General features: G+C 52.3%; 6 protein-coding genes across 6 annotated transcripts; 2 read left to right on the top strand and 4 right to left on the bottom strand.

Moving 5' to 3' along the window:
- Positions 1-4,786: 4,786 nt before the first annotated feature.
- Positions 4,787-5,393, top strand: MFIFM68171_08016 (uncharacterized protein; the record flags this gene model as incomplete). Its single annotated transcript, XM_071063436.1, has 2 exons — positions 4,787-4,903; positions 5,067-5,393. 2 exons carry the CDS (start codon positions 4,787-4,789, stop codon positions 5,391-5,393), a joined length of 444 nt encoding a protein of 147 aa, XP_070919537.1.
- A 2,193-nt stretch (positions 5,394-7,586) lies between these two features.
- On the bottom strand, positions 7,587-9,114 carry MFIFM68171_08015 (Rhodopsin domain-containing protein; the record flags this gene model as incomplete). Its single annotated transcript, XM_071063435.1, has 7 exons — positions 7,587-7,851; positions 7,978-8,073; positions 8,162-8,541; positions 8,597-8,664; positions 8,737-8,773; positions 8,837-8,856; positions 8,919-9,114. The coding sequence occupies 7 exons, from the start codon at positions 9,112-9,114 to the stop codon at positions 7,587-7,589; spliced, it is 1,062 nt and encodes a 353-aa protein (XP_070919536.1).
- A 3,667-nt stretch (positions 9,115-12,781) lies between these two features.
- Positions 12,782-13,937, top strand: MFIFM68171_08014 (uncharacterized protein; the record flags this gene model as incomplete). Its single annotated transcript, XM_071063434.1, has 2 exons — positions 12,782-12,978; positions 13,034-13,937. The coding sequence occupies 2 exons, from the start codon at positions 12,782-12,784 to the stop codon at positions 13,935-13,937; spliced, it is 1,101 nt and encodes a 366-aa protein (XP_070919535.1).
- A 2,375-nt stretch (positions 13,938-16,312) lies between these two features.
- On the bottom strand, positions 16,313-17,548 carry MFIFM68171_08013 (Rhodopsin domain-containing protein; the record flags this gene model as incomplete). The annotated part of the gene is made up of 3 exons (XM_071063433.1): positions 16,313-16,839; positions 16,939-17,308; positions 17,393-17,548. 3 exons carry the CDS (start codon positions 17,546-17,548, stop codon positions 16,313-16,315), a joined length of 1,053 nt encoding a protein of 350 aa, XP_070919534.1.
- An 847-nt stretch (positions 17,549-18,395) lies between these two features.
- Positions 18,396-20,574, bottom strand: MFIFM68171_08012 (Glucose-methanol-choline oxidoreductase N-terminal domain-containing protein; the record flags this gene model as incomplete). The annotated part of the gene is made up of 5 exons (XM_071063432.1): positions 18,396-18,440; positions 18,516-19,303; positions 19,364-19,955; positions 20,026-20,342; positions 20,400-20,574. 5 exons carry the CDS (start codon positions 20,572-20,574, stop codon positions 18,396-18,398), a joined length of 1,917 nt encoding a protein of 638 aa, XP_070919533.1.
- Positions 20,575-22,278: 1,704 nt separating this feature from the next.
- MFIFM68171_08011 (Soluble quino protein glucose/sorbosone dehydrogenase) lies at positions 22,279-23,802 on the bottom strand (the record flags this gene model as incomplete). Its single annotated transcript, XM_071063431.1, has 4 exons — positions 22,279-22,793; positions 22,867-22,967; positions 23,025-23,676; positions 23,751-23,802. 4 exons carry the CDS (start codon positions 23,800-23,802, stop codon positions 22,279-22,281), a joined length of 1,320 nt encoding a protein of 439 aa, XP_070919532.1.
- Between the last annotated feature and the right edge of the window lie 1,410 nt (positions 23,803-25,212).

Below are 25,212 nucleotides of genomic sequence, written 5' to 3'. Positions count from 1 at the left end.
TTGGGACAGATGAGGTCTCAACGCAGGGGATTGTTTGCAGGGCTGGATAGTCATGAAAGCAACGCAGACTAAGAAGCCCGGGATGAGAGACCGCTTCGGGTAGTTCAAGGACTTTTGTCGCCAGCTCCGCTCTATATTTTTTCATGGAGTCAAGGGTACGAGGTGCAGCAGAAGTCGTATCAGTTACATCAGTCTGCCTTGCCATCACCACAAAGCGTTGCAAGTCTATTAAGGGGAAATCCAGGGGTCCCATCGACGCTAAGTGATGCGGGCAAGGCGCCTACTTGTCCAACTTGCCACAGTTCTATTATTCATTCGAGCTCTTTCGAGTGTGTAGCTATAGTCTTGTAGGTGATATGCCCTTTGTTGAGAAAGTTGTAAATGCCACAGGAGTCGGACCGTCAACTAGTAAATTCGGGCGACCCTTCTGCAGTCTGGCAAGCCCATTACGGCTGGGTTAGATGGGAGACTTAGTAGAGCATCAAGAAAGTAGTGAAATCGCCGCGTCTGCTGTGTGAGTCTGTGTCTAGTTGGGACGTAGGTAGTGAAGTACTCAGCACTTGATACCGGGCCAGTAGCTAGACTTGCGGACGAGTCCACTAACCGAGAGGAAGAAAGTTCTCTATCGGAAGGGAAGCGTGAAGTCCTGATTAGGTATGCTTTTATAAGTTTTCCCCATATAGACATCCTCGAGGTCATCGCTAGCACCGGCGGCGTGACATTCAAAGTATTTAGTCGCGAAGTGCCATTACCTCGTACATATATACCAACAACTCAGTTGGGTTCTCGACAATGCCTCTGCCAGGTTCCACAAATGGACCGACAAGATGGTCTTCACGACCCTCGACATTAAGAAGGACAGTGCAGAACAAAGCTTCAACAAGCACTCATACGACTCGGTTTTCGCATCGGACTGCTTCTACGCCACGTGCTCATTGGAAAACACAATGAAGCACGTGTGTAGCATGCTCAAGCATGGCGGCTTCCTGGTTGTTCCCATTATTGTCGAGACTGACACAATGCCGATCGGGCTGATCATGGGCCGTCTCCCAGGCTGGTGGGTATGCCAGTACGAAGGACGTTGATGCTCGCCAAAGATTACTTTGCCGCAATGGAAGAAGTTCCTGAAGCGGCTTGGATCCTGTGATGAGTGTGATGTGTCGGCAAATATTGCTTACTTCAGCGTAAATATCGCTCCGCGACAGTTTTTAGCCGCGTAGTGAGCAAAAACTGTATTCGCGCCGAAGGCATTGAGAGGACAGGATCAGTAAAGGCAGGATTGGTAATGACTTAATTGAATCTAGTAACAGTGTCAAACGAGGCATAGCTGCAGTACCTCTTGATTCAGAACATAGTAAGGTAAGGACAGAATGAAGTAAACATAAAAGAGGGCGCGTCTATACGCCTACCCTGAAACGATCCAACTTCAGTCATATGACTGCTCACATGATATCCCCCCTCCCCAGCTGCGTGGGCCAGGGCCGTAACAATACTTTCATTTTCTAGCCTTTCCAGGACTTTTGGCCGCGGTCGAAGAGGCGATGCCGGCCGCGCGGGAGCTAGAAAGGCGGTTGATGGCTTGCTTGATGCGCAGAGTTGACGCCCTTAGCCCGACCCTAACCAACACACCGAGCTAATAGAGTTTCATACTCGCAGCGGTGTCCGAAACCGAATGACCGTTGATGTTGTAGCATTGGTGTGAATGGAAGTAATCTCCATCATATGAGTATGTGTCGTATAGAAATGACTCCGTAGTGCATGTGCCTGATTGATAGAACGCGATTCTCTGCCCGTTGCTCGGTCCAAATCCATTCTCCCTGTAAGACCTGAATCGGGGGACATGGCCATCACAGGCTGCACTATGGTCGACAACGACATCGGTCACCGCGCCTGTGCAGTCATAACCTTCGTAGACCAAGACCTTGACTGCAGAGCTGCCTTGAATGAAGACGGCGGCGGCGGCGATGAGGAGCTTGGAAAAATGCATTTTCAAGATGTTAAATGCACCAAGAATGCTTTTCTTGAATGTAAGATTGGAAGAATGATTTCAATGATGTTGGGAACTGTTTGGCTTTGCTGAATGAAGAAATGCTTTTGACTAGATGTGAACGTTAGTTTATATATCTACAGTCGTAGCACTCTCATCTACAAGCCTCTTGTCACAGAATCTTAGGATCCAGGGACTGCCGCAGCACGGAGCCTCCTCGAGAGATCAACAGCTTACACGAGCGGGATCTTCGGAGATCTACAGCTTACACGAGAGGGATCTTGGACACGTGCGGACGATATGAGCGTATTCCCTTCAGAGCGTATTCAGCCTTCAGAGCGTATTACTTTAGAGCGTAGTGTGAATGGGCATTCCTGCATCGCGGAGGTGCTAACGTGCTTCTCTCCGGCAGTACCTCGTTCTGTGTGGGTAAGGTACCTCATCCGTTAGGCAGGTTGTGGATGCGGTCTGTGTTTCAATCGATGGACGTGGTGGTGTTGGTGGTGGAGAATGATCGTTTTCCAGCCTCTCTCTGGCATCTGGCACTCTGCAGCTCACGCATGTGTAGTGACCAGTGATTGCTGCTCCCGGAGGCTCGCGAGATAGTCATTGGTGGCCCAAAGCGTGGCCATGGGCTACCTCAACAACCCGGAACAAACGAGATGGAAGTTCCTCATGAACCCCTGGACGGACAGCCAATATGTTAAAGAGGATTTGCTGACCATGTATCAAACAGGGGACAAACGTCACCTCACGAAGCGCGGGTCTGTAAATCAATCCTTTGCTCGAGCGCTTGATCTGTAGCGTAGTGGCCTGTTTGCTGTATCTCCGTCGGGACTGATGTTCTGTATTCTCTGGTCGACTCCTAGTATGGGTTTGATGTTGCCTAGCGAGCTCATTTTACACGGTCGAATTCCTGGAGACACACAGGTCAAACTGCGCGGTGTCCGGCTCGTGCTGGAAGACGTTGAGCTTAACACTTTGCAGGCCCTCAATGGTAATATATTTCGTAGTTCACTTCAAGTTGTTCTGTCAGCTCCTGCAACTGGAGATTCCACCTCCTCCAGCGATGCATTCCTCACAATCCTTCGCGACAATCTCGACGTACCAGAGTACATGAAACCATCGTCGATGGCCATGTTGAAGTCGGTGCCCCTGACGAAGTACGGCAAGGATGATCCCACCGCCATCGGGTTACCGCGTGTGGAAGGGCGAGCAATGGAAGGGCGAGCAACTCGACGCCCTGGTATATCGCCCCGAGATTCAGGAGCGGCTGGGGACCTTCAAGATGGTGCCGCCGCAGGTATAGCAGGGCGAGATGTAGCGGGCGGGGCTCCCCTGGATGATTGGGGGCAGCGAGCTTGGAGACACCCCAAAGTCATGTGTCGCTTACCCCGCCTGCATGTCTCGTGATTTGAACTGGGAGCTTCACCCGCGGTTATGTCTTCCTGCCACCAAGCCACCACTTTCCCTCGGAGAGATTTCCAGCTCTCACTCTACTGACTGTATCAACCTTCATTCTGTCATACCAGCCCAAGGAAGATTGGCCACATTCAGCTCCAAGTTTGGTGCTGAGACATAGCGACCAATCAGCACTGTTGATTCAGCAGCAGCAACCACTCAGTTCCTAATGTTGGATGCCGGCGTATGTAAGACATCGCGGCTGACCCGAGTACTACGCGCAAAGAGGCATAGCCGCCGACGTATGTTCTCCCACCTCAAGGTCGAAGCCGACCCATCATCTCGTCACATATCAGACCAGTCGTTCTTCGCAACCTGCCCGTCTTGCATGACTCAGAGAGAACCGGCAAGTGATATGGCAACTGCTCATCGCAGTGCATAGCAGCCAACGCACTGAACCCGGCCGCTATGCGCGCCAGTACTCCGGGAAGGGCCAGTGCCTGCGGCCGGTATGCTGCATAGCGGTTGGCCGTGTTCTTACCGCATCTCACCATCTCACATCTCACATCACCTTCGGCCAGATTTATCTCGATCAGGTCGTTCGACCAGGTCACCCGAATTGGGATCCGGAGTATTCGGCAGCCGACAGTGGGATTCTATATGCAATGTAACCCACCTACAAGTCCGTCAGGCCGATCAACAGGCTGCTTCGCAACGACCGCTACCAACAACATGGTGCAGATCAATCTCTGATCCCAACGAACATCTAACTGGGCTAACTGGGTATGCACATCGGCGCCTCCCTTCGGGCCTACCTAGGTGCTTGCCGGACTTGCAAGTAACCGTTTCGGCCTCCTTACCTACTTCCATCGACCATCGACCATCTGCGCTTCGGGATTCCACTCCACGTTTCTGTGAGACACGGGTCAGTCTGCCTTCCCTAAGAATCCACTAATCCGTATCGAGGGCCCGATATGGCACACGGGTTTTCTACTGCCGCAGTTTCTTCGAGTCCCCAGATTTCCTGCCTTTGACCATATAGCCTTGGCTTCTTGATGAACCCATTGCTTCTGACCAGAACCGGGAAAGCAGCCGAAGAAACCAGGACATTCCAACCGAGCGAGATTCAAGCATAGACATGGAAGGCAGACTCAGCTGACTGTTTGCGCCTCGTTTGGTTCCGGGTCTATTATTGTGTCTGTCCATCGCATCCAGCATCAAGGCTAGTCTGGAAGATGCCGTTGATACAGCCCCTGCTACAAACCGATTCCTTGATTAAGAAGTGGGCCTGTCAGTGTTCATCTTTCGCGTGTGTAAGTGTGGCTTCCAGTGAAGATGATTTCACATTGCTCACAGACAACCCCTTTCTTGATAGCCGCTTTCACTCGGAAGCTCTGCATGGCGAGGGTCCCAAGCCCGGCCCTGGACCCAAACCTGATTCCCGCAGGACATGACAATGTAGCGATTTTTGCCTGCCTACCAGAACGGAGTTACTGGCCACCGCCCGAGTGCTGCGTATGAGCATGCTGTCACTTAAAACGACCCTCCGGCACTCAGCACCACAGCGTAAGTCTCTTTTTCTTTCCGGGCAAGCGCTGGGTTATGACCCACTCTCCCGGCGGCAACGGCCCGCGAAGCATCCATTCCGGGCCCCCACCGTCGACCTGCCCCTCGAAAGCGCGTCGTCGGCAACCCGGCCGACGACATATCGGCCTTCTTACGGAGGGAACAGTCCCTCGGCGGCGTGGCCGACATGCTGAAGCATCTATGGTTTGCTGGCGCAGAGCGTCTCGCCACCCCGCTGCACTTTCATGCCGCTGTGGGCCGGGAGATTACCATCGCCGACCGGATGGACCTGCACCTGCTCTGGGCCAACAAAGGGAGACTCTTCGTCAAGCCCGTCCCGCGCTTTCTTCTTGATCCAGCCTTCCGTCGCAGCAACCTGCAGTGTCCGGAACTAGGAGGGGCTGAAGCCGCGGTGGATTCTGTCGACCGGATCATATGAAGCTGCTGCGCATCGAAATCCAACTCATTGCGACCATTCTTCCTGCGTTTCTTTCGTAGCCTTTGCCCAGACGTGTCAAAGGTTACCTCGATGGCTGCTGGCTGTGGCGAGGATTGAGCGAGCGCTGGGTGATGACCTGTAGTCCAGGCTTGCGACATGTCCTCATTGATCGAGGTTGAGCTGAGCGGGGGAAGGTGGGATCGATCCTTAAGAAACGAGGGTTCTTTCGGTTCGGAGGCTGTTTGCGCATGTACGATGAATCTATGATGGACTAGATTATATCCAAATTAATATCTTGGGAGTCTTGCCCGCCAGTTGGCAAAGAAGCACTGTGATCACTGACGAGAGGTAAGAAGTAGCTACAGAGGAGTGAACCAGAGGCGTGCTTATTAGGTGCTAGTACCAAAGGCATCGGCACCAGTCCCACAAGCATGATCTAGAGCGCTTCACATACGAACAGCACTACATTGGGGAGGTTCTAGGGGCTGATCTTGCTGTCATACATCTTTATCTGGCTGTTACCTAGTTAACGCCTGCCGTGGTTCGGTCACCTGCCAGATACAAACCCTTTAGATCAGCTCATAACAGCTTCCTGCCCAACTCGGCACTGCTTGCCCTCGCGGTGCCAACTTCTGATAAACGCAGGATGCTACGAAATCGCCAACGAACGGCGCGTTGTAGACTAGTTGGAATTTGGATCAATCAGGAGAGTTCGGCACGATGGAAGGGCAACGCAGCTCGCTGTAGCTTGTCTATATTTGGAAGGCAAGTTCGGTACTATCCTTGTCTTTAGACCGTCCTACTACACTTGGCATCAGCGTTCAGCAACCACCCTTACCTCTAGATTGTCCCACCCTATTAGGCAACAGAATTCGGGGCTTGCCCTGTTCATGAACTTTCCTTCTACATCTAGCTCCCGTCTTAGTCGCAGGTTTTGTCCCTTTTGGACGCTCGCCGCTTATAGAGCTAGAGGACATCAACCTGATCGATTATCCCGATAATACGGAAGAACTAGAAAGGTGTGTTTCTAATTTGAAAGACCAACTTACTGTCTTTCATACCTTTCTATAGACGAAAGAGCTCTTAGGGAAAGAGTTCTTATATAATATCAAGCACAACCGCGTCTGTAACGTTCTGAAGTTTATCTACAGTACCCAGCCTGCAGAGTCCAAGAGGGAACAAGGTTGAGTTTGTCTCGCCGACTTAGACGATGCGTCAAGAGCTATATACACATTGTCCTTTACCTCGAAGGCGATCTTACGCTTGTTAGATACTCTATTTGACAGTTTGACAAAGGGGGTTTCCGGTTTTCTCGAGGAACAGGGCCTATCGGATCTTCTCTTATCAGAGATCGGAGCATTTATCCAACAAACTGCATCAGATTTTACAGAACTTCAGATCATACTTACTGGTATAGGATATTCTAAATCCGGTAGATATCAAGCCCTGAAACTGACAGAAGAGGAGAGCGGCCGGCCTGCGAAACGGCCCAAGTTCCAACCCAACAACAACACAGCTACGTGGTAGACGGGGATGGACCAAAAGACCGACGCTGGTATAGATGGTCCTTTCGTTGCACAAAGAGCGCTCACACTCTTAACCGACCCGAAGCCGTGGTTGGTCATATGATAGGCAGCGTTGCAACCCAGATTTGAGTGGTCAGGACGCAGGGGATGACATTGGGGACAAAAAGGGTTATGATCACGGCGACTGGAGGTGATGCTGAGACTGCGAGTTCCGAATCACCGAACCTCTCACCCTATCAAGTTCAAGTGGTGATTCCCGATCCTCGGGGCGGCCAGGGTATGCTCAGATCGCCAAGGATATCATAGCATAGCTTCTTGACAAAATTTCGAGGAAGAGAATATAGAGGAAGGAGGAGGGTAAATTCAGTGTATAACTTAATGTGAAGCGCCATACTTTGGACAAGTAGCTTGTAAAGAAGGATAGATATTGTATTATAAAGCTACTAATTACTAGATTATTTGCTCGCGAGCAATTGAAGAATAGAATTCAGTATAGTAGCTTTGTGTATCAGACAAGTTGAAACATAGACGTAGAAAGATTCAATGGGGACGTAAAAGCAGCGAAAGTGTCACCATTCTCCGCTAGCTAAGAAAACAACAATAGACGCTCCGATCACAGTAGGTCGGGGAAGTCTGTGCTTCGCAGTCCCATAGCGTGCGCACTTTCCTATTTACTACCGCTATCATCATCCTTCTGCGCACCAGTTGCCGGATAAAGCCCCAGCTCGGAGTGGGGAAGGGCGAAACGGTCCGTCGAAGACGGTCCACGACGCATCTCGAACAGTTCGATGGTGGCCAAGCCTCCGTGTGACCAGGTCTGCAGATGCTTTTCGGCGTGGCCAAAGAGATCGAAGCTGGGGAAATGGTGTTTGAAGAAGGGTCGAAGGGAAGGTAGACAAGCGCAGATAATACCGACATACATTTCGGCCATGCTGCCACAAGGTAGTACTCATGTTAGCTGATGTGTGGTTGGGGCAGGGAGGGGGAAGGGGGGGTCGGCTCGGTAGGTAAGGGAGAGAGGCAAAGCGGGGCGATGGGCCCGGGGAGCTGATACTTACAACCAAATTAGGTTGGTCGAGTAGAGCCAGGTGAGGTCGGGATTCTTGTAGCCGAGAAGGACGTTTACTGTTCGCGCTGCGCTTACGCCGCAGACACTGCGGATGATTAACCGTTAGCCATGGCGTATACGATTACACCCGTGATCTGTCCTCCGAGGGGGGGGGGGGTGCGTATTTGGCTTACAATCCACCAGTCATGAGGATCAACGTCACACCGATCTTCTTCGAGAGGGGAATGTGAAGGTGTCGCAAAATCCAGATCGGCAGGACCAGGACCGCAAGATCGGTGACAGTATTCAAGATGCAACTAGCATTGTACATTGCTTGGATATTGATGCAACTGCCGGTAAGAGACCGATCCCAATAGAGGGCAATGGGTTGGCACTGATAGATCCAAGCAAATGCCACAGGTGTGCTGTAACCGATCGTCACGAAGGCGACAAAATACACAGCGTATCTGAGCGCCCTGTCTGCTATCGCAAAGCGGAGAAAAAAGGCTAGGATCGATGCCTTGGTGAAAGCCGTGGACAGGTTGTAGGTCAAGCTACCGCCGATCGCGCCTAGCTAGAGCAAAGTTAGACGAAACTACGTGTTGAATTCCATGATCTTAGAAACAAACCTTCATGAACTCCCTAAAATTCTGGACTGGGACGTCCCAGATGTGGTTTCCAACACCATTCCTCGTCTCTGAGGATCGCACATGTCAGCGTCATTTGTCCCCATACGCGGCTGTTTTTGTTGGGGGAGGTAGAGGCTCACGCATGGCGTTGACGATCGAATTCGCAAGGCCACATGCCTAATATCGGAAACGTTGGTTTCGGTCTCACGAAGACATATAATTGAGTCGGGCAGAACGTACGTAGGCGGCGATGATGAGGTCTGCCAGAAGACTCGGATGTTAGCGGATCCGGGCTCGCTGACTGTGATGTCGCCTCACATACAGTCGTCCCTGTGCCAGCGCTTAATAATCACGTTGGCCGTGTAGAGACGGAGGCCGAGGAAGCAGCCTGTAATTACTGGGAGAGAAATAGCGACAGCGACCATCTTATGTCCAATTGACTCAGGGTTCGTAAAGTTTGACGATATCCCTGGTGGTGGACGACCGGCAGCAACGATACCGCTACTGGCCGAAGTCATCTTGACTGGACATTAGGTGGGGGAACGCTGCTGTCACCGTGGATGGCAGATTGGCAAGTAGGCTTGAGAACAAGAGACTTGGGATGATGGCAGGCATGAAGCCGCTATAAGAACAGGCTGGCAACTGAGCATGGAGCGCCAGATCTCCCTTCTCTGCCCCTGATGATCCAAATCATTATTGTGGAAGCCCAAAGCTGCCGTCGGGTTATTCGGTTTGCAATTGGATGTTCACCCCGTTGGGGCGGTTGCGGGCGCATCTTGGCGAGTGTATAGTAGCATGCGGGACTCTTGGGCTGTGACGGCCAAATTTCAGTGAAAGACGGGAAGATACGATCCTCAGACCAGTCCCCAGATCCGTCCCCGAAATTACCAAGACAGCCACCAAGCCCCCCGATGCGAAACCGGCTCCAGCTCCGGGCGGCCGGTGAGTGATGTGCTGTGTTCTTCGCCCCATTTGCGGTGACCAATGATATTGGTGTACGCTAACGCAAGGCGTAGGGGTCCATGGATCCGTGCGAATCCCGGATCGACCTGCCACAAATAAGGGCTGAGCGATAACGTAATCCACATACGACCGTGACACCTTAGTCTTGTCGGATGCACAGCACCTCTGAACGTTCGGAGTTAAATTTAGGATGGAAATTCAGGATGGAAAATTGAGGATGTCCTGTTTTCTTCCTTGTCTAACGGAGGTGAACTTCCTTCTTATTCCCAATTTCCTGGACCACGGAGACCCGGGTTGACGGGTCTCCGAGAGATCGGATCACACTTATCCGAGTCGCACTAATCCGGATCACACTGATCCGGGTTCGTGTTTTGCAGATCCAGGATCCAGCTTCCTGACCCTTTTGACACAACCCTTTTTGACAAGTCTATATACCGCATAAATATCTTTATATTGCTACTCCACTAAGTTCCTAAGCTACTAAGTTATTATTAGCTTCAAAACCATATAACTTAGTTAATTTTCCTTCTTTTTACAAATATATAACAGTTTTGATAAGCTGAGACAATTGCGAAGTCAGTGTTGGAGATGTTAGAAGCTTATAAAATACGAATTTAACTTGTAAGTACTGTAATCTAGTCTAAGCAGGTTTCTATATTTAGAAAGCTAGCTACCTCTACAATATTTGCTATTAAATCCTATCTTCGTAACTAGTAAGCTAAACGTATTAAAAAACTACTTTCTAGTATTAATAATATCCAATCCCTGAAAAAGAAAACCTTTTAATTAGAGCTGTCTATTAATTAAATTACTAAGGATAGTCTATAATGAAATGGTGCAGAAATACACATCTACACCTACATACCCACCAAAACAAGGGGAAGGGCAAAAACAAGACAAGCCAGGCGACACCACCACAAATCGGGTCCCTGCAGCCTAAACAAGGTCAAAACAACATGTGCAGATAGAGCTCCCTCTAGTCAGAGGGAGATCATTTTGCACGCAAAGAAAGCTCGTCAATTGAGCCTGCAACAGAGGTGAAGAGAGTGCTGAATTGATTGTTCTATCTAAAGGAGCAATAGCCAGGAGGCCCTACTTATGGTGCGAAAGAAAAATGGGCCCACGGCAAGTTCCAGCCCCCGGGGCACCATCCTAGCAACTGTGTCCCTCTGATCAGAGGGACCCTGCCCTCTGGGAACTGTTTTTCCCAACTCAATATCAAGGCAAGGAAAGCTGCGTTACGAGGTATCATCGGCTTCGCTAAGCTTGTATATAAAGAGTTTAGAATAGAACCTAATTTAACTAGCTAAGTAGATTGTGGGATGATTTGAGCTATATCTACTGTATAGTAATGTTCAATTTACTAGGTGTATTTGCTGTGATGATGAGCTTGGTAGTGTGGCTGCATGAGCTGAAATTGGCTGGTTCGTTGGCTAGGGTGGCACGGCCGTATGTGGATTACGTGAACACCTGGCGTATCTTAGCATTATCCTCTCTCAGCTAATTCTTGCGGAGTGTGGCGCAGAGCCTTGTGAGGAGGAAGGTAAGGCTTAAGAAGCAATGTAGACGGCGCACATCCGTGCAGCGCGTTTTCCCGCCGTTCACGAATGCCTCTGCCTGGTGTAGAGGCTCATCATGTTGCTGTTCAGCTCCAAGTAGCGAACTTTCATCCATCATACCGCTGTGCATCGACAGCTTAGTGATTCTGCGCCAAGAAGAGGTTGAGCGAATGGAAGCGGCCTGGATGCCAACCCTTGTAGTACAGTTAGCTGTCTCAATGGAGCCGCTGAAGCTCAGCAGCGACAGCGAGTACGGAGGTTGGGGCGACAAGTGACCGGATACATCTGTTAGTGCATGTCACGCGACCAATACATATTCTCGTGTATCACGCGACCTGCAGTAACAGATATGCTTGGTCACTTTTTAGCCCCAACCTCCGTATTGCGAGGCTGCCCTGGCCGATCACAGGCAACGGGGTTCTCCGACACCACCACGAAAGACGTCATCCAGTACCAAGACGCCATTGCTTGCAGAGCCAAGAGCAACTTCAAGAAGTAGTTAGCTGCTGGTCTATAAGAGAGACCTCGCTGTGGCCAGATCTGGCTGGACTGCGCCGATTAAGTCCTTGACTCCTTGTGGTAGCTCAGCCACTGGCACTCAGACAGTGCCAGAGACCCAGCCAGCAGATGCTGGTAAGATACCTAGGGCTTTTTTCGCTGACAAAACACTTTAGTGTTTAAAGTCTGGTTGTTTGATTCCGTGCCATTTGGTTGTTCAAATACCAGCGGGGCCGACCCGCAAAGTGACCATCTTACCGTACCACCAAACAAATCATAGGCAAGTTAGCTTTGTCCTTGATTCCTCGGTATGTGAAACTTGAACGTGGAACGCTGCGTGTTACTGTTATTTACGCCCTGCAACAAACCGCCCTAGCTATGACGGTGCGAAAACGGGTGTGCGGTGTTGAAAATGTCTTTGGTTGATACCAGCCCTTATACCAACTGCGACGGTGGCAAATTGGGCTCTCATCTTCTGATTTTTGTGTATAATCATAATTTGTGTGTTGGGATCTCTTTGTGCTAGACGGACCGGCCAACCCTAGCTGACCTAGCCGACTGCGCCATGCACGTCGACCGAAATTCTCATACCTGCTGACCGGCTACAGCCAGCTGATTCGATTCCTGGGACTTCATATGGTAATTAGGTTATGACGAGACAATTAAATTGGCTGAGATTTGCAGCATGGTGACCCTGTTATACGGGATCCAGTTAGTGGCTTGGCTGTACCTCACTAACGTTACGTATCCCGGCGGAGTTGATCAGGGACGCCATGGCGCTCTGACCGGTGGAGGGCTGCAGACCGTTTGTCGGTCAACCCCAGGTCACCAGACTCGTGATGTGGCAGGGTGCATAGCGCCATGCAAATATTATGCAACACCTGTCCCCCTAATCCAGTTCGAGGCAACCTGACATACAACAAGCGGACTGCAATGGGCTGGAAGCTTTTCGGCGTGCGATACGGACGTGAAGAGGGCTTTGCAGGCTTAGACCATTGTTCATCTGAGCAGCCGCCATGCTGCCGTTGGCACTTCTTGCATTTTGTTGGTATCCTATAAAATGCACTCGCTTCTCTGTGTAAAGCACACTGGTGATGCCCTACTAAGCCAGCAAGCTCACAATACAACCTGCTTATAATATAATCTGACGTGTCTGAAACTTGCGATGACTTCGTTTCCTGGGATCCATTGTGTTGTTTTCATCTGTTATTTTCTCACTCTCGTCTACGGCTCCCCGAGGAGGTCAGACAATGATGGCACCTCATGCCCGCCCTTCAACAAGGGCGATTTCACCATCCACCAGTATCAGCTATACCCCGAGAACGCGTTTTGGGATAGTCAAAACTGCGTTGTGTACTTCAGGTCAGTTCTCCATCATCATGCGCCTTAGCTGCCACTCTAACCCTAATCATGGCAGCGCTCTCTTCAACGGGAGTGTAGCGGTGTATGATCCCTACAAAGACGAAACAATTCGAATTATTACCTTCCCCAACATCACCTATGTCCCTGGCCAGCACGCCAGCGGTCTCGACTACAGCAGTAAATCGGGCCTTCTATCCGTCGTCCTGAATTCTGAGACCCCCTTCCTCACTGGCGGCGCAAACGTCTCCGGTGACAATTGGTTGGTCAAGTACGACCCTGTCTGTAACCGAGAGCTTTGGCGTACCAACCTCACTGCTGTAACTGAGGGTCGGTTTGGAGGCTTTCAGGACGTTTCTGTTGATACGAAGAGCAACTCATATGTGATTGGTACGTACCCTAAAAGTATCCTCAAAGTCGACAAACACGGCTTGAACGCCGAAGTCTGGTACCCACCGCAAAGCACCAACACAGCAATCCGCGGATATACGGGTGTTGCTGCGTTGGAGGATGTGCTGCTTGTCGTTAATACCGAGGAGGTTCCCGCGTCAAATCCAAGTAAGAGCGAAATATACCGGTTTGATATGACGGAGCCCGAGGGGAGGCCTGTTCTGGTGGAGCGGACACCAAATCTCCCGATCGGTGTCGCTAATAGAATCCATCTACCTGTGGCGTACGGGGGCAGGGTGATGCTGGTCTCGGAACAGCTGTTGGGTGTAACCGTTCTGCGATCGGTCGATGGAAGTTGGAAAACGGCAGAGCATTTGGGCAGCATCAGGAGTAATTGGCCGATCCCATTTGATCGGATCCTCCCAACTACGGTGCAAGTCGGACCAAGGAACCAGTATATGGTTGGTCAGCATTTCCCCGGGGATATTGTGCCCGGCACGACCGCGGGAAATAGAAGTGAGTGGGAAATGTTTGACATCACGGCGATGGTGGAGGAGCTGTTAAGGGCTTGATGGGTCTAGAAATAATGGATAGGAGTATGTTAAACGTCAAATAAGGGATACTATTCCAATCATCCACTGTATCTCGAGCCGAATCAACTCGTCGCTTGTGTGCCCAACGGACGCCAAGTTCTTAAAGTAGGTACCTTAACCACCGGGAAATACCTCGCGTTGCCCGACCGCTTTTTTGAATGGGGCGTTGAGATAGGGGGAACTTTCGCTGAGTGACACTTAACATAGCTAGCATTTGCAGGAAAAATTTAAGATTATAATATCACTTCCTCAAACCTTCCAACCACATCATTGCCATCTTGTAGTGGTATATTATCCCCACGATGCCCTTCTCAATTGCCTCTGAGCAACAGCAAGAAGTACTCTGTTCCGCCCTCCCCCACCACAACTCTTGCGTGATAATTTCTGTCATAATGACTTTCCCATTGAGACGTAGCGAAATAGCTTCGGGACGGTGCCCGTCGTATGCACTCTCCCACTAGTAATCGCAGACCCCCACGGCTTCTCTTACCTCCCTGACACCGACCCCCCTCGACCCCACTGACGGTGGGGGTCATCCACTGTGGTGATATTACCGAACACTCCCAACTCGACGAATTCAAAGCCACCATCCACCTCCTAGTCAAAAATCCCCGTGTCCGTCAAGTTTCTCAGGGTAGGCAACTACGGCTTCAGTCTGGACGTACCCACCTACACCCGCCTCCTCTTCAAATCTCATGACAACAAACGCGGTAACATGGTGGCAATGACGGTGGAAAGAACGGGGTGGGTTGGGAAGGTGGTGGTGGCGGATTTGGGGATTATATTTCTGTTAAATTGGGATACGGCGGACTCGGTGATGGAGAAGGAGAGAAGATCGGGGGCGGGCGGGAGAATGAGAAGTGGAAATTGTGTCATGACGAGTCTTTGCGAAGGGGATACGTTGGGGTGGCCAACGATGAAGCTGAAAGCAAGCACTACTGTTGGCTGCGGGTCGTCGTGCCGGTGGCGGCTGTCGTATTGCCTGCGCAGCGTGCTGGAGTTCCAGTAAACAGTCCAGTAGCTGTTAAACAAGCCTGAGATGCAAGTGTTTGTGCCGGTGAGCCACGGTGCTGTTAATCCACAGCAGTTGCCATCTCGGCGGCTAGTCGATGTCGCACTTACATTTTGAAGCAAGGCAAAACAGACGATCCAGCAGGTAAAGATTTCGAAACCAATGAGCAAAAAGTGGAACGAGTGTTTGAGAGGAGGAGCTAGGATGGTGGTCAAGGTCATGCCGATGACAGCGACGGATATTGTACGTACTAGGCGAGAGTCTGTAGGGCCATCAATGTGGCCGAGAATGTGAAACGACCGCGCGAAAATGCGGAGTATTATGACACAGCAGCCAACCTTGAAGACGCGGAGACACCCAACAACAACCTTGTGAGCTGCACTCATGGCAGTTGATAGAATGAATCTTTTTCCTTACTTGTTTCCTCGCCTTTTTGGGGGGCGTCAGGGGTGAGAAGCTTGATGACGGCTTTCGTGGGTCTCGTCTATAATTAGGTCAGATTGGCCTGGAATTGAGATGGGCATCCAAGACCGGTCTAGGATGTATGTCGAGGGTAGATTCAGTGTCCATATGTGCTGCTGACCAAAACTCCGGCAACGCCAGAACCTCATTGGAATCGAGTGCCGGTGCCAAAGTTCCAAACCTGTTGTCCATTCACACCCTCAAAATCTCCAGATGTACTTCCACTTGATTCTCAGGGTTGGGGAACGCTAGGCCAATATGCAATTAGGGACCCCCTACTGTACCTACCGAAGGACGCCGCGGTCGATCTACGCTACCTCAGATCAAGCTCAGCACCGGCTAGAGCATGATAGCAACTCGAAGAACGTTTCCACTTCTGGGACTGCCTTCATTTTGAGGAAAAGGTTGGCTATTTAAAAAGTCTCTTCGAAGGGGAAGACTAGGGTAGGTCGGACATATAGCTGCCTTAGCTTTGCGAAATGAGGGAAGAGGAGGGCGATGGTGATGAGGCGCGTATTGGAGGAGGTAGTGACTAAGCGGAGGAAACGGAGGAGGAAGAGGTCGAGAGTACAAGAAAGGGACGTCGGAAGAGAGGCTCCTATTTATACGGCGCGCACGCTAGGGCCGTACGAGCGGGGCAGTTCGAACGCGGCGCTGTGGCCGATCCGGGAAGGACGCCTTTTCCCGGCGGGTGCGACAGCAGGTTCTCGATTACAAAAGCAGCCGCAAAGACTCCGCCTACGCGCATGCCGTGAAATCCCGTGCCTCTAGCCTATTCCCATTACCAACAAGGAGAAGGAGGGTGGTTAAAAAAAAAAAAAAAAAAAAAAAAAGGCTAACCAAGCCTCGAATCTGTTGATCCCAAAACGAAACGCGTGCCCTACCCTCTCAAGCCCTGATCATGACCGCTTCCATACAAGTGATAACTCCGCTCGCTCGCCGTGCTCGCGCTCCCCCCAACACCTAGCCCATCGGTTGTGCTACCCGGGGCCCAGCTCTGCTTCTCCAGTCCAGGCCCGGCGTCCCTGCGCAGATCGCACACATTGATCCTCGACGAGCTGACCATGACAAACTCGTCGGGCACGGGGGTCTCAAAGGTGGGGAAGCCCAGGCGGGCCAGGAAGCGCTCGACGGGCACCTTGAGCAGCGGGGCGCACGCGGCGATGATGATGATGCCCTCCTCGAAGCGGCTCCAGAAGAATTGGTTCGTCATGAGAAAGTAGCCGTCGGTGGAGGTGAAGTCAAAGTTGATCATGTAGTAGAGCTTGGGGATGCCGCAAGCCGTGGCGAACAGGGACGAGGCGAGGAGGATGGCCACGAGGACCTTTTCGACGAGCGAGCGTGTCAGGCGGTGGATCAGGCAGATGGGGATCACGGCGCAGACAAAGTCGCTGAACATGGAGACGCCTGCACCCTTCGGTCAGTTTGCATTGATCAATGCTAGTCGTCTTGTTGGCGTCCGCTGCCTTCGTTTGACGGGATCGGAAGAGAGGAGAAAACACGCACTTATGTTGGCGTAGGTAAACGACCAGACCTGGCTGGGTGTCAGACATGATGTGGTGTCGACTCTGACCTTCTGGGAGATGACGGATCGGCATTGCGTCAGGTGGACCGCGTCGTAGGTGATCATGAAGAGCGCCTGCAGCACGATGACTGCCCAAATCAGAATCCTCCATCGCCGGCTCAGAGTGATCTGGAGCAGCAGGCAGGCGATGGAGATCCTAGCGAAACACGCCGCGGGCACGCCGGTCAGAAAAGTGGCGAACAGGTAATTCCCGAGGACCATGAGGCCAGAACGCGGGATGTCGACCGTATGCTTGCCGAAGCCGTTGAGGATGGCGGCCGTCGCAAAACCAGTCGAGATCGACCTGGCGATCTGAAGTAAAATCGAACATTAATTCATCCATACTCTATCAGCCCTTGGCCGAAACCAACACGGCTCGCGTCGTCAAACACTCACCAGGGACATGGTTATCATGTAGTCGGCCGCAGTCAGGGCGAATTTTGGTGTCAGCCGACTCCTGATGCGGATGGCATACACCACGAGGGTGATTCCCTGGAGCGCCCAGACGGTCGCCAAAAGCGCCGGCCCTCGATCATCTTCTGACCATGGCATTTCCGCCGCGGTCGCGTCCTAGCCGGTGGTGTAAATGCATGTACTGTCTCTAGCCACCACCATCAATGGCATGCTGCCCGTTGGCAAACATGGGACGAGCTCGGATCCGGAACGTGAAGCTCTGGGGGCGGAAGGTGTTTGGAAGATGCGGAGGAACACCGCGCGCTGGCGATGTTTGTGAAGCGCAAAAGAGACGCCGACCTGTTTTTCGTTGTCGTTTTCTTTTCTTTTCCTTTCTTTTAATTTTTTTTTTTTTTTTTTATTTATCTTTGTCTTTTGTTCTGAATTTTTTTGGGGTGGTGTTTTTTTTTTCCCCTTCAAGGTGACCTTGGTTTTCTCCCGTCGGTAAGCGGAGCTGCGTCGGATGGCACGGGATCTTCAGGGGGCAATGCCGAGACTTGCGCAACGACGGAGCATTGCGAAAACGTCACGTTCAGGGAAATGCCGGGCGAATGGCTCATGGGCGACCACATTATGGGTGCCGCCCCTGCCAGCCACTTCGCGCCAGACTTTGCGAGACGACCGATGGGGCCCCAACCGGCGAAGCGAAAAACCTCTGACCAAATAACGGCCTAAATAAGCCCTCCAAGCCCGTCCTTTAATGACCGGGGGAGGATGGCCGGTGTACAGGGGGGGGCTTGCATCCGGGGAAAGGTACCGTCCTGCCGGGATTCGCGCTATGCAGAATCAGGCATGTGTGATGATTGTGTGCGCAAGAATCCAAAGGGTTCCAACATCCAGAAGCAGAAAATAACAGTAAAAATAGAAAAGAAGAAAGGATTCGGTCCTATCGCTTCCAGGATGCTCTTATTCATCACCATCACATCATCACCACAATGTCTCTCTACTATGCATTCGGCATGGACCACTTTCCGACAATGATGTCCGCGGCCTGCACGACACCTGAATTAGCACAAGACTGGAGAACCGAGTACGGCGCCGACTCGGGTGCTGGTACTGCACTGACCTTCTCCGCGACGGCATAAGCCGTCGCACTGAGATGGGCGCTTGGCAGAATTGGCAAGACGCTCATATCGACGACCCGCAGACCAGCCGCGCCATGGACCCGGAGATCGGGGCCAACCACACCGCCCCTATTCCCGGGCATCATGGCGGCCGTGCAGCACGGGTGCATGTACGAAAACGTGAGGTCGTCCTTGATGTAGTCGACGAGCTCCGCGTCGCTCTGCAACCCCGCGCCGGGCCTCACCTCGACCGCGCCGTACTGCTGCATGGTCGTCGTGTTGAGCAGGCTGCGGAGGAACCGGATGTGAGCCAGGTAGATGTCAAAGTCGACCGGGTTGGAGCCCGTGCGGTAATCGATGATGGGCTGCTCTAGGGGCCTGCTGGTGTTGAGCCGCACCGTGCCGCGGCTGAGCGGATGCAGATGGATGGCGCGGAGCCCGGTGCCCGTGGAAAACGGCGTTTCCATGCTCGGCGCGCCGGCATCTTCGACCAGGTCGGCAAGGACCGAGAGCTGCTTCTCGTAACCCAGGATCATGGCCGGGTCGGTTTGGTAGTCGGCCGGTAGATGCGAGGCGGCGGAGCCATCGGCTACCATGGCTCGAATGCTGTTGGCGACGGACCGATAGTCGCCCGTGATGTTGGCCAATGGCAGGAAAATGGCCGTGTTGGACGCGGCGAGCGTATAGGGCCCCCGAGCGGGTATCTCATTGAATTCCGCCAGGGCAGTCGCAGCAAATGCCGGGTCCGCCATATCCGACGGCTGAGGTGACCAGTTGCCAGGCGTCGTCCCTGGTTCCATCGCTGAAATTAGCTGTAGTCGCCGACACGGGGGATAGCATAATTACGGACAGTTCCATGAGATGCCGGGACCGGAGTGGTCTTGAAAATTCGATCCTACCCCCGGGAGGTCAAGAACCACGGGGATACCTGCAGAACTCAGGAAGGATGCAGGCCCAATTCCGCTTCGCTGCAGGATCGTTGGGGTATGGATGGCACCGGCCGAAAGAATTACTTCAGCCGTGACCGTCACGTTGAACAGCTGGCCGTCAGCGAGGGATGTCACTTCGACAATTGGAGGCCCAGACTCGATATCACCGTCCGGGTATATCACCCTAGTGACCTGATGCTTGACGATAAGATCGTAGTTAGGTCGTGTCGTGTTAACGGCGGCGTAATGGCCCAGGCCAGCATGAGAACGCCTGAACGTCACTGGGTGAGCCGAATATGGAATCCAACACATGCCATTCTTGCCGCCGTCTGCGCATTCTTGAACCTCGGGAATGCCCATGTCATTCCAGATGTCCCTAAGGGTCTGGTGGTCACCCCACAGGAAGGGAGGGAAACTGGAGTAAATGGGGGTGGAGCCGCCATAGGCTGATATGTCCCACGTGTAACCATGCTCTTCCACGACAGCCGGAGACGGTGGGGTAAATGTTACGCTCTAGGTAGATTGTATCGGTTAGATCGGGCCTCTTAACATCTAAACACCCCTGGTTAAGATCTCTACAGACCTTCTTAAAATAGGGATATATCGAATCCCAGTCCCACTTATCCTTCTTCGAGTCAAACTGCGGGCTGCCGATGGCGCTCCACGCGTCGTGGTCAGCCCGTGAGCCGCGATCGAAAAACATGCCGTTGACGGTGCTGCTTCCGCCGACCGCTTTACCGGCCAGGACTAAGGCCGTCCGGTTCTTGACGTCCTGGACAGGCGGAGACTGGAAAAGAAAATAGCTGGCGGTGTTTCCGACTCCGCCCCACACCGTGGACGGCGGATCGAAGACGCCAGGCGCATACTCGATTTCGCCGTATTCAATAACAAGCACAGACCCTATGCCCACAAAACGTCAGCCAGGCCGAGCTAAGAGAGCCATGTGGTTGGACTTACGGTTGGGAAATGCTTCTGTGAGGCGATCAGCCACGGTTAGCCCTGCGGTGCCGCCTCCCGCGATGATGAAATCATAGCTGGGACGGAGCTGTGAGACCTGGCGTTTGATGGACGCGGCCGACAGAGCGCTGGCCACATTGGCAAGACACGCTAGGATGAAGCCTAGATGGACCATTGTGGGAAGGAGCCGGAGCGAGGGCAGGGAGAAATCAATTGCGCTGTGGGTGCCCCGGGACCGGGGGTGACCCAACGCCTAAATATCGCCTCCTGTATCCATCCCGCCAGCCGCGCCGACGCCCTGGCCAGTGGTCCGGGTCCCCGGCTGTTGGCTCACGACTCCACCGAGTGCAACCCAGCTCTCCCGTTCCCCAATCAAGCCTTGCACAGAGAGGTTACACCTATCTGACCCCGCACACTGCTCTACGCGCTCCGCTAACGTGAACGTGACTGCGTGGCTTGTCAACCATCAGCAGAGGGCCGGGGCGGGAATGCCCGTTCGGTGGGCCAGGGAAGCAAGCCGAGCAGGGAGGAGCCATCAGCCCCTGTAAATAGTTACCTGTCAGGGATCGTGGAGCTGCCCTAATGCAACCTCATTCCATCGCGCCAGGCGCTGACCGAAGTGTAGATAGTGCCAGTCCTAGCGTTCTTCCTCCACTCTTCCCCCCATGTGAGCCGAAGTAAACGCTTTGCTGTCGGTTGCTTTTTCTTTTCCATTTTCACCACCATCTACCGTAAACTCGACAGTGTCTTACGGGGAGCATGGGGAACTGAAGCAGATGGCACCGACCACTGTTCGAGAAATCGTTTTCCCTGCGACCCATACAGTCCGGTTCCACACTAGCGCCAGCCGGTAACTTGGTCCCGTTGTCTCCATGGCAGTTTTATTAGGAACAGGAAATGGCGGGACATATCCCCAAATTGCTCTATGCTTAGCGAGAAGTTGAGAAAGCTAAAGCACGACGGAGTTGGGACGGATCGGTCACGGTCACCGATAATTAACCTGCTTTGGCATATATCCTGCTTAGGATCCTGCAAGGAACCAAAACTGCTCAACCCGTCTTTGTCAACTCTTAGATTTTCCGTGCGGTAAGCATGGCAAGTCCGGCAGTGGTGACACTATTGTACTGTAACCACGAATTTCTCTCAACGAAGAAACCACGGGCTTCCTACCAGCGACGAGCATCGTCTGGTTTGACGTTTAGCAGTTTTACTTTAGAAATGATCCCCCGCCCCTGAGCCAGCCAAGAAATTAATTCTTATCGTGCAGCGAGCCTCTGTGGTCTTTGGGGACCGCGGAATCTTGACACACTGGATCGAGCTCACAGCAACCATCATCCACACAAATTTGAGGCCATGTCATTCCCCGGGGGAAAGCCTACTGTCGAACAAATCTGTTCTAGCGATTCACAAAAAGGTATGTAGTAATTTGGTAATGGATAACAGGAAGAAGCAGTTCTTTACAAGGTCCTACCACCTTGTGAATTCTCCGACCAAAACGTTATCATACATATTCGTAGACGGACCGGGGATGGGACGTGCTGAAAGATGTCTCAGCGAAGATGGGCCCGGAAAAGCGGCGCGCGAGCACATGTTAGTTCTTGAGCCTTTGAATAGTCCAAACAAGGAACGTAAGGTAAGGTAGCTTACTAGCACCCGTAGCCGAGCCTGCGAGTTCGAGACATAAGCCGAGTCAACCACACGTAATCTGGGACCCAGAAAAGGACAGGCATATTATCTTGGATCCCGTATCGGGTGGGCACGGTCCTCCCCACCCCCTTCTCATGCTCTCAATTTTATTTTCGTTTACTTTTATTGGAAGATAACCCACTACGGAATGGGAGGACTAGCGGTACTGCAGAGCAAGAGCTAGCTCACACATCTAACCCTGGTACAAAATATAGATCTCTCCAGGCGACCCGTCGCTAGCGACATACATCCTTGAGTTGTCGGGATGCCAGGTGATACCTGTCGGTCGTAGACAGGTACTCGACGAGCACGAGCCCTCGTTTTGCGTCCACAAGATATCTGAATACCCCTTGGCACTATCCGGCGGCGCCACGGGATCGTAGCGGCTATTGTTGAGCTGCTGGAACGGAATCTGGATGACCTTATAGCCCGTCGCGGGCTGCCGGTTCCACGACCCATGCAGTGACACGTACATGTTGGTGAAATCCTTGTCGAACTTACCGTCGATGGGCGCGCTGTGTGCCTGGATTGACAGCCGCGGCGGCATCGACTGCTGCGCGCACGAGTCGTCGTCAAAGGTCGAGTTGGGTGAGATCAGGAACTGCTGCCCGATCTTGAAGGACTTATCGGGGATTACTGAAGGGTTGCCGACCGTCCAGCATGTTGGGTATCCGTACCATTGCTCGTTAGACTTGGCCGGGTCGCCCACTGGTAATTGAATAATTAGTACGTCAACAAAACATTCATCCATTGCGGAACTTGATGTGCGCTGAGAACTCACAGTAGTTCAGCTCCTCAGCTGGATTATCGATGTGCACGTCGACTGTTCTCCCCCCCGTGCTCCGGGTAAGCTGGTCTCCGCTGTTCTCAACCCCCCATACCCTTCATGTCAAGTCAGCAAATACTGTAGGCTCAGCACCAAAGCACGAGTGCACTAACATGTTGTTGCCATCGAAAATGATGCCAATCTCATTCCGCAGGCCGTAGCCGAGATACCATCCCTCGGTATTGTATGTGTACCCGCCAGACGGCGTCTTCGACATGTCAAACACCTTGACGATGGCCCGACCCGTCTCCTTCATGATCGTCGGTGCGTCAATATTGCCAGCCGACCCTAGCGACACAACCAACAAATTGGGATTATTCGGCGGGATGGCCAGCGTTCGCGAAGTATGGCCGCCGGGGTTCATGCCCCGGACAGCCACCGTCTGGCCCGTTGCTGTCATGGTCGTGGCATCGTAGTTGTAGGACCACACCGTCGGTGCCGCGCTGACGTACACCGTCTTACCATCCGGGCTCAGCGCGAGCCCATGGTTCAGCTGGTTATTCTGGATCACGGTCTTACTCGCGCTGATGCAGCCGTTGGCGCCGATAGTATGCGCCGTGAGGCCGTTGCCGGCCTCGAGTACAAGCAAGTGCCCTTCAGTGTCAAAGAGGACGCTGCGTGGTCTTGACAGGCCCGTAGCCAGCAGCGTGTACTTCCACCCGGCAGCGGCGGAGAGGCGGTATCGCGATGTGGCTGTCACGCCTGGACACGAGCTGGGAATTGGCACGGCGGCCTGACGAGGGAAAGGGCCGCCTTTGGCAAGGACTATTATGTTGGTTGGAAGTTAGATACCAGTTTCTGGCGACCACTGATGGGTTTATTGCCCTCTAAAGACATACCTGAGCCGAAGGCAGCAAGCGCCACTGTTAAAGTCGTTGCCCACCAGTGCATCTTGGCTTTCTTGTCGTGCTTGGCTTTCTTGTCGCGATCAAGTTTACATGACACGGCTCGGCAAGTCTTCCGAGGGATCCCTGTAGTTTATATAGCACCATCGAAACGGCAACCACTTTCGATCAACGCAGGACAGGTGACGTATGTCACGACATTTCCCCTATCTTACAATGCCTGAACCTACCACTGTACTTATCCCCTCTCACCGAGCGAATCAGCACACACGGTGGCTGTTGAGATAATTTCGGCAGTTCTGCTTTTGATATAGGTTTTAAAAAGAGACGCTATGATCTAGGAGGTGACGATGCAGTCGGGTGTAAATGCAATATCAGAGACCGGTACCGAGCGGTCTGGAGCCAAGCCGGATGATTTAGCCCAGCATGGACAGCTATAGGTCGGACCAAACAGACCTTTCCGCACGCTTAGCATGTTACTCGATATAGGAAATGGAGTACCGGAAAGCGGGAAGCGGCGATATCCTCCGTGTCTGAGAAAGACTCCAGTACTACTCTTGGGGAACCAAGCCCCGCACAGAGGACATCGCCGTCGAAACTACGGTGGAACAAGGAAAATGTGTTTCCCAGAGGTTCGGTTTCACAACCAAAACAAGACCTCTACACTATATGGACTGACACAAAAACGATTTTGTACGATTAAATGACGACCCAGAGTAAAGCGTTAACGACTGATTCTGATTTCGCTGTGGAAAGCAACCATGCCCGGTAACTGCAATGACCTAGTTAACTAGTAGCCCGTAAGTAGTAGCTCTTTGCTGAAGAGGGTGTCGTCATTTAATAGCCAGAGTGCGCCAACACTCCGGCCAATCTGGAGATGAGAGCTGATTCGGGAGAAAGAGCTGAAACTAACTAGACACTGTGCCTTCTGTCTGATTTGTCCATTTCGAGGTTGTCAATATCGCTTCTGAATTCGTACCCCCTGTCTGCAGTGCCTCACGCCTGCTCACAATGCCCTGCGTCTTTATCCGCCCACAATCCAAGGGATGCCATGAATGCATTCTCGAACCGCGCGATGGATCAGTCGCTACCGTCCGCTAATGAGCCTCGGGATCCCGAACTCCCGACCCGGACAGTGTTTGCACTATGAAAGCGGCATACATGGCCGGCACAGACCTGAGACTCTCGGGAGTCGGTCCGAGGAGCGCGCGCTGCAGGGCGTAGATGTGACCTGGATAACGGTTTAATGACTTGTTCATTAGGTGAAGTAATCTTGATCTTATAGTTACAAAATAGGACATTGTATGACCTTTTGGCTGTTTTTTTTTTTTTTTTTTTTTTTTTTTTCCTTTCCCAGAACTGTCCCTGGCGTTGCCATCGTTATTAATTAGTAACCACTATACTATTGAGGAAGAATTTGGGCTGGCTGATGGATTCGGGCCGCTTGATGGAGTAT

Source organism: Madurella fahalii (genome assembly GCF_045866475.1).
Source record: "Madurella fahalii IFM 68171 DNA, scaffold_4, whole genome shotgun sequence".
Classification (NCBI taxonomy): Eukaryota; Fungi; Ascomycota; class Sordariomycetes; order Sordariales; genus Madurella; species Madurella fahalii.
Note: the sequence above shows the minus strand (reverse complement) of the source record. Positions and strands in the feature narration are given on the sequence as shown.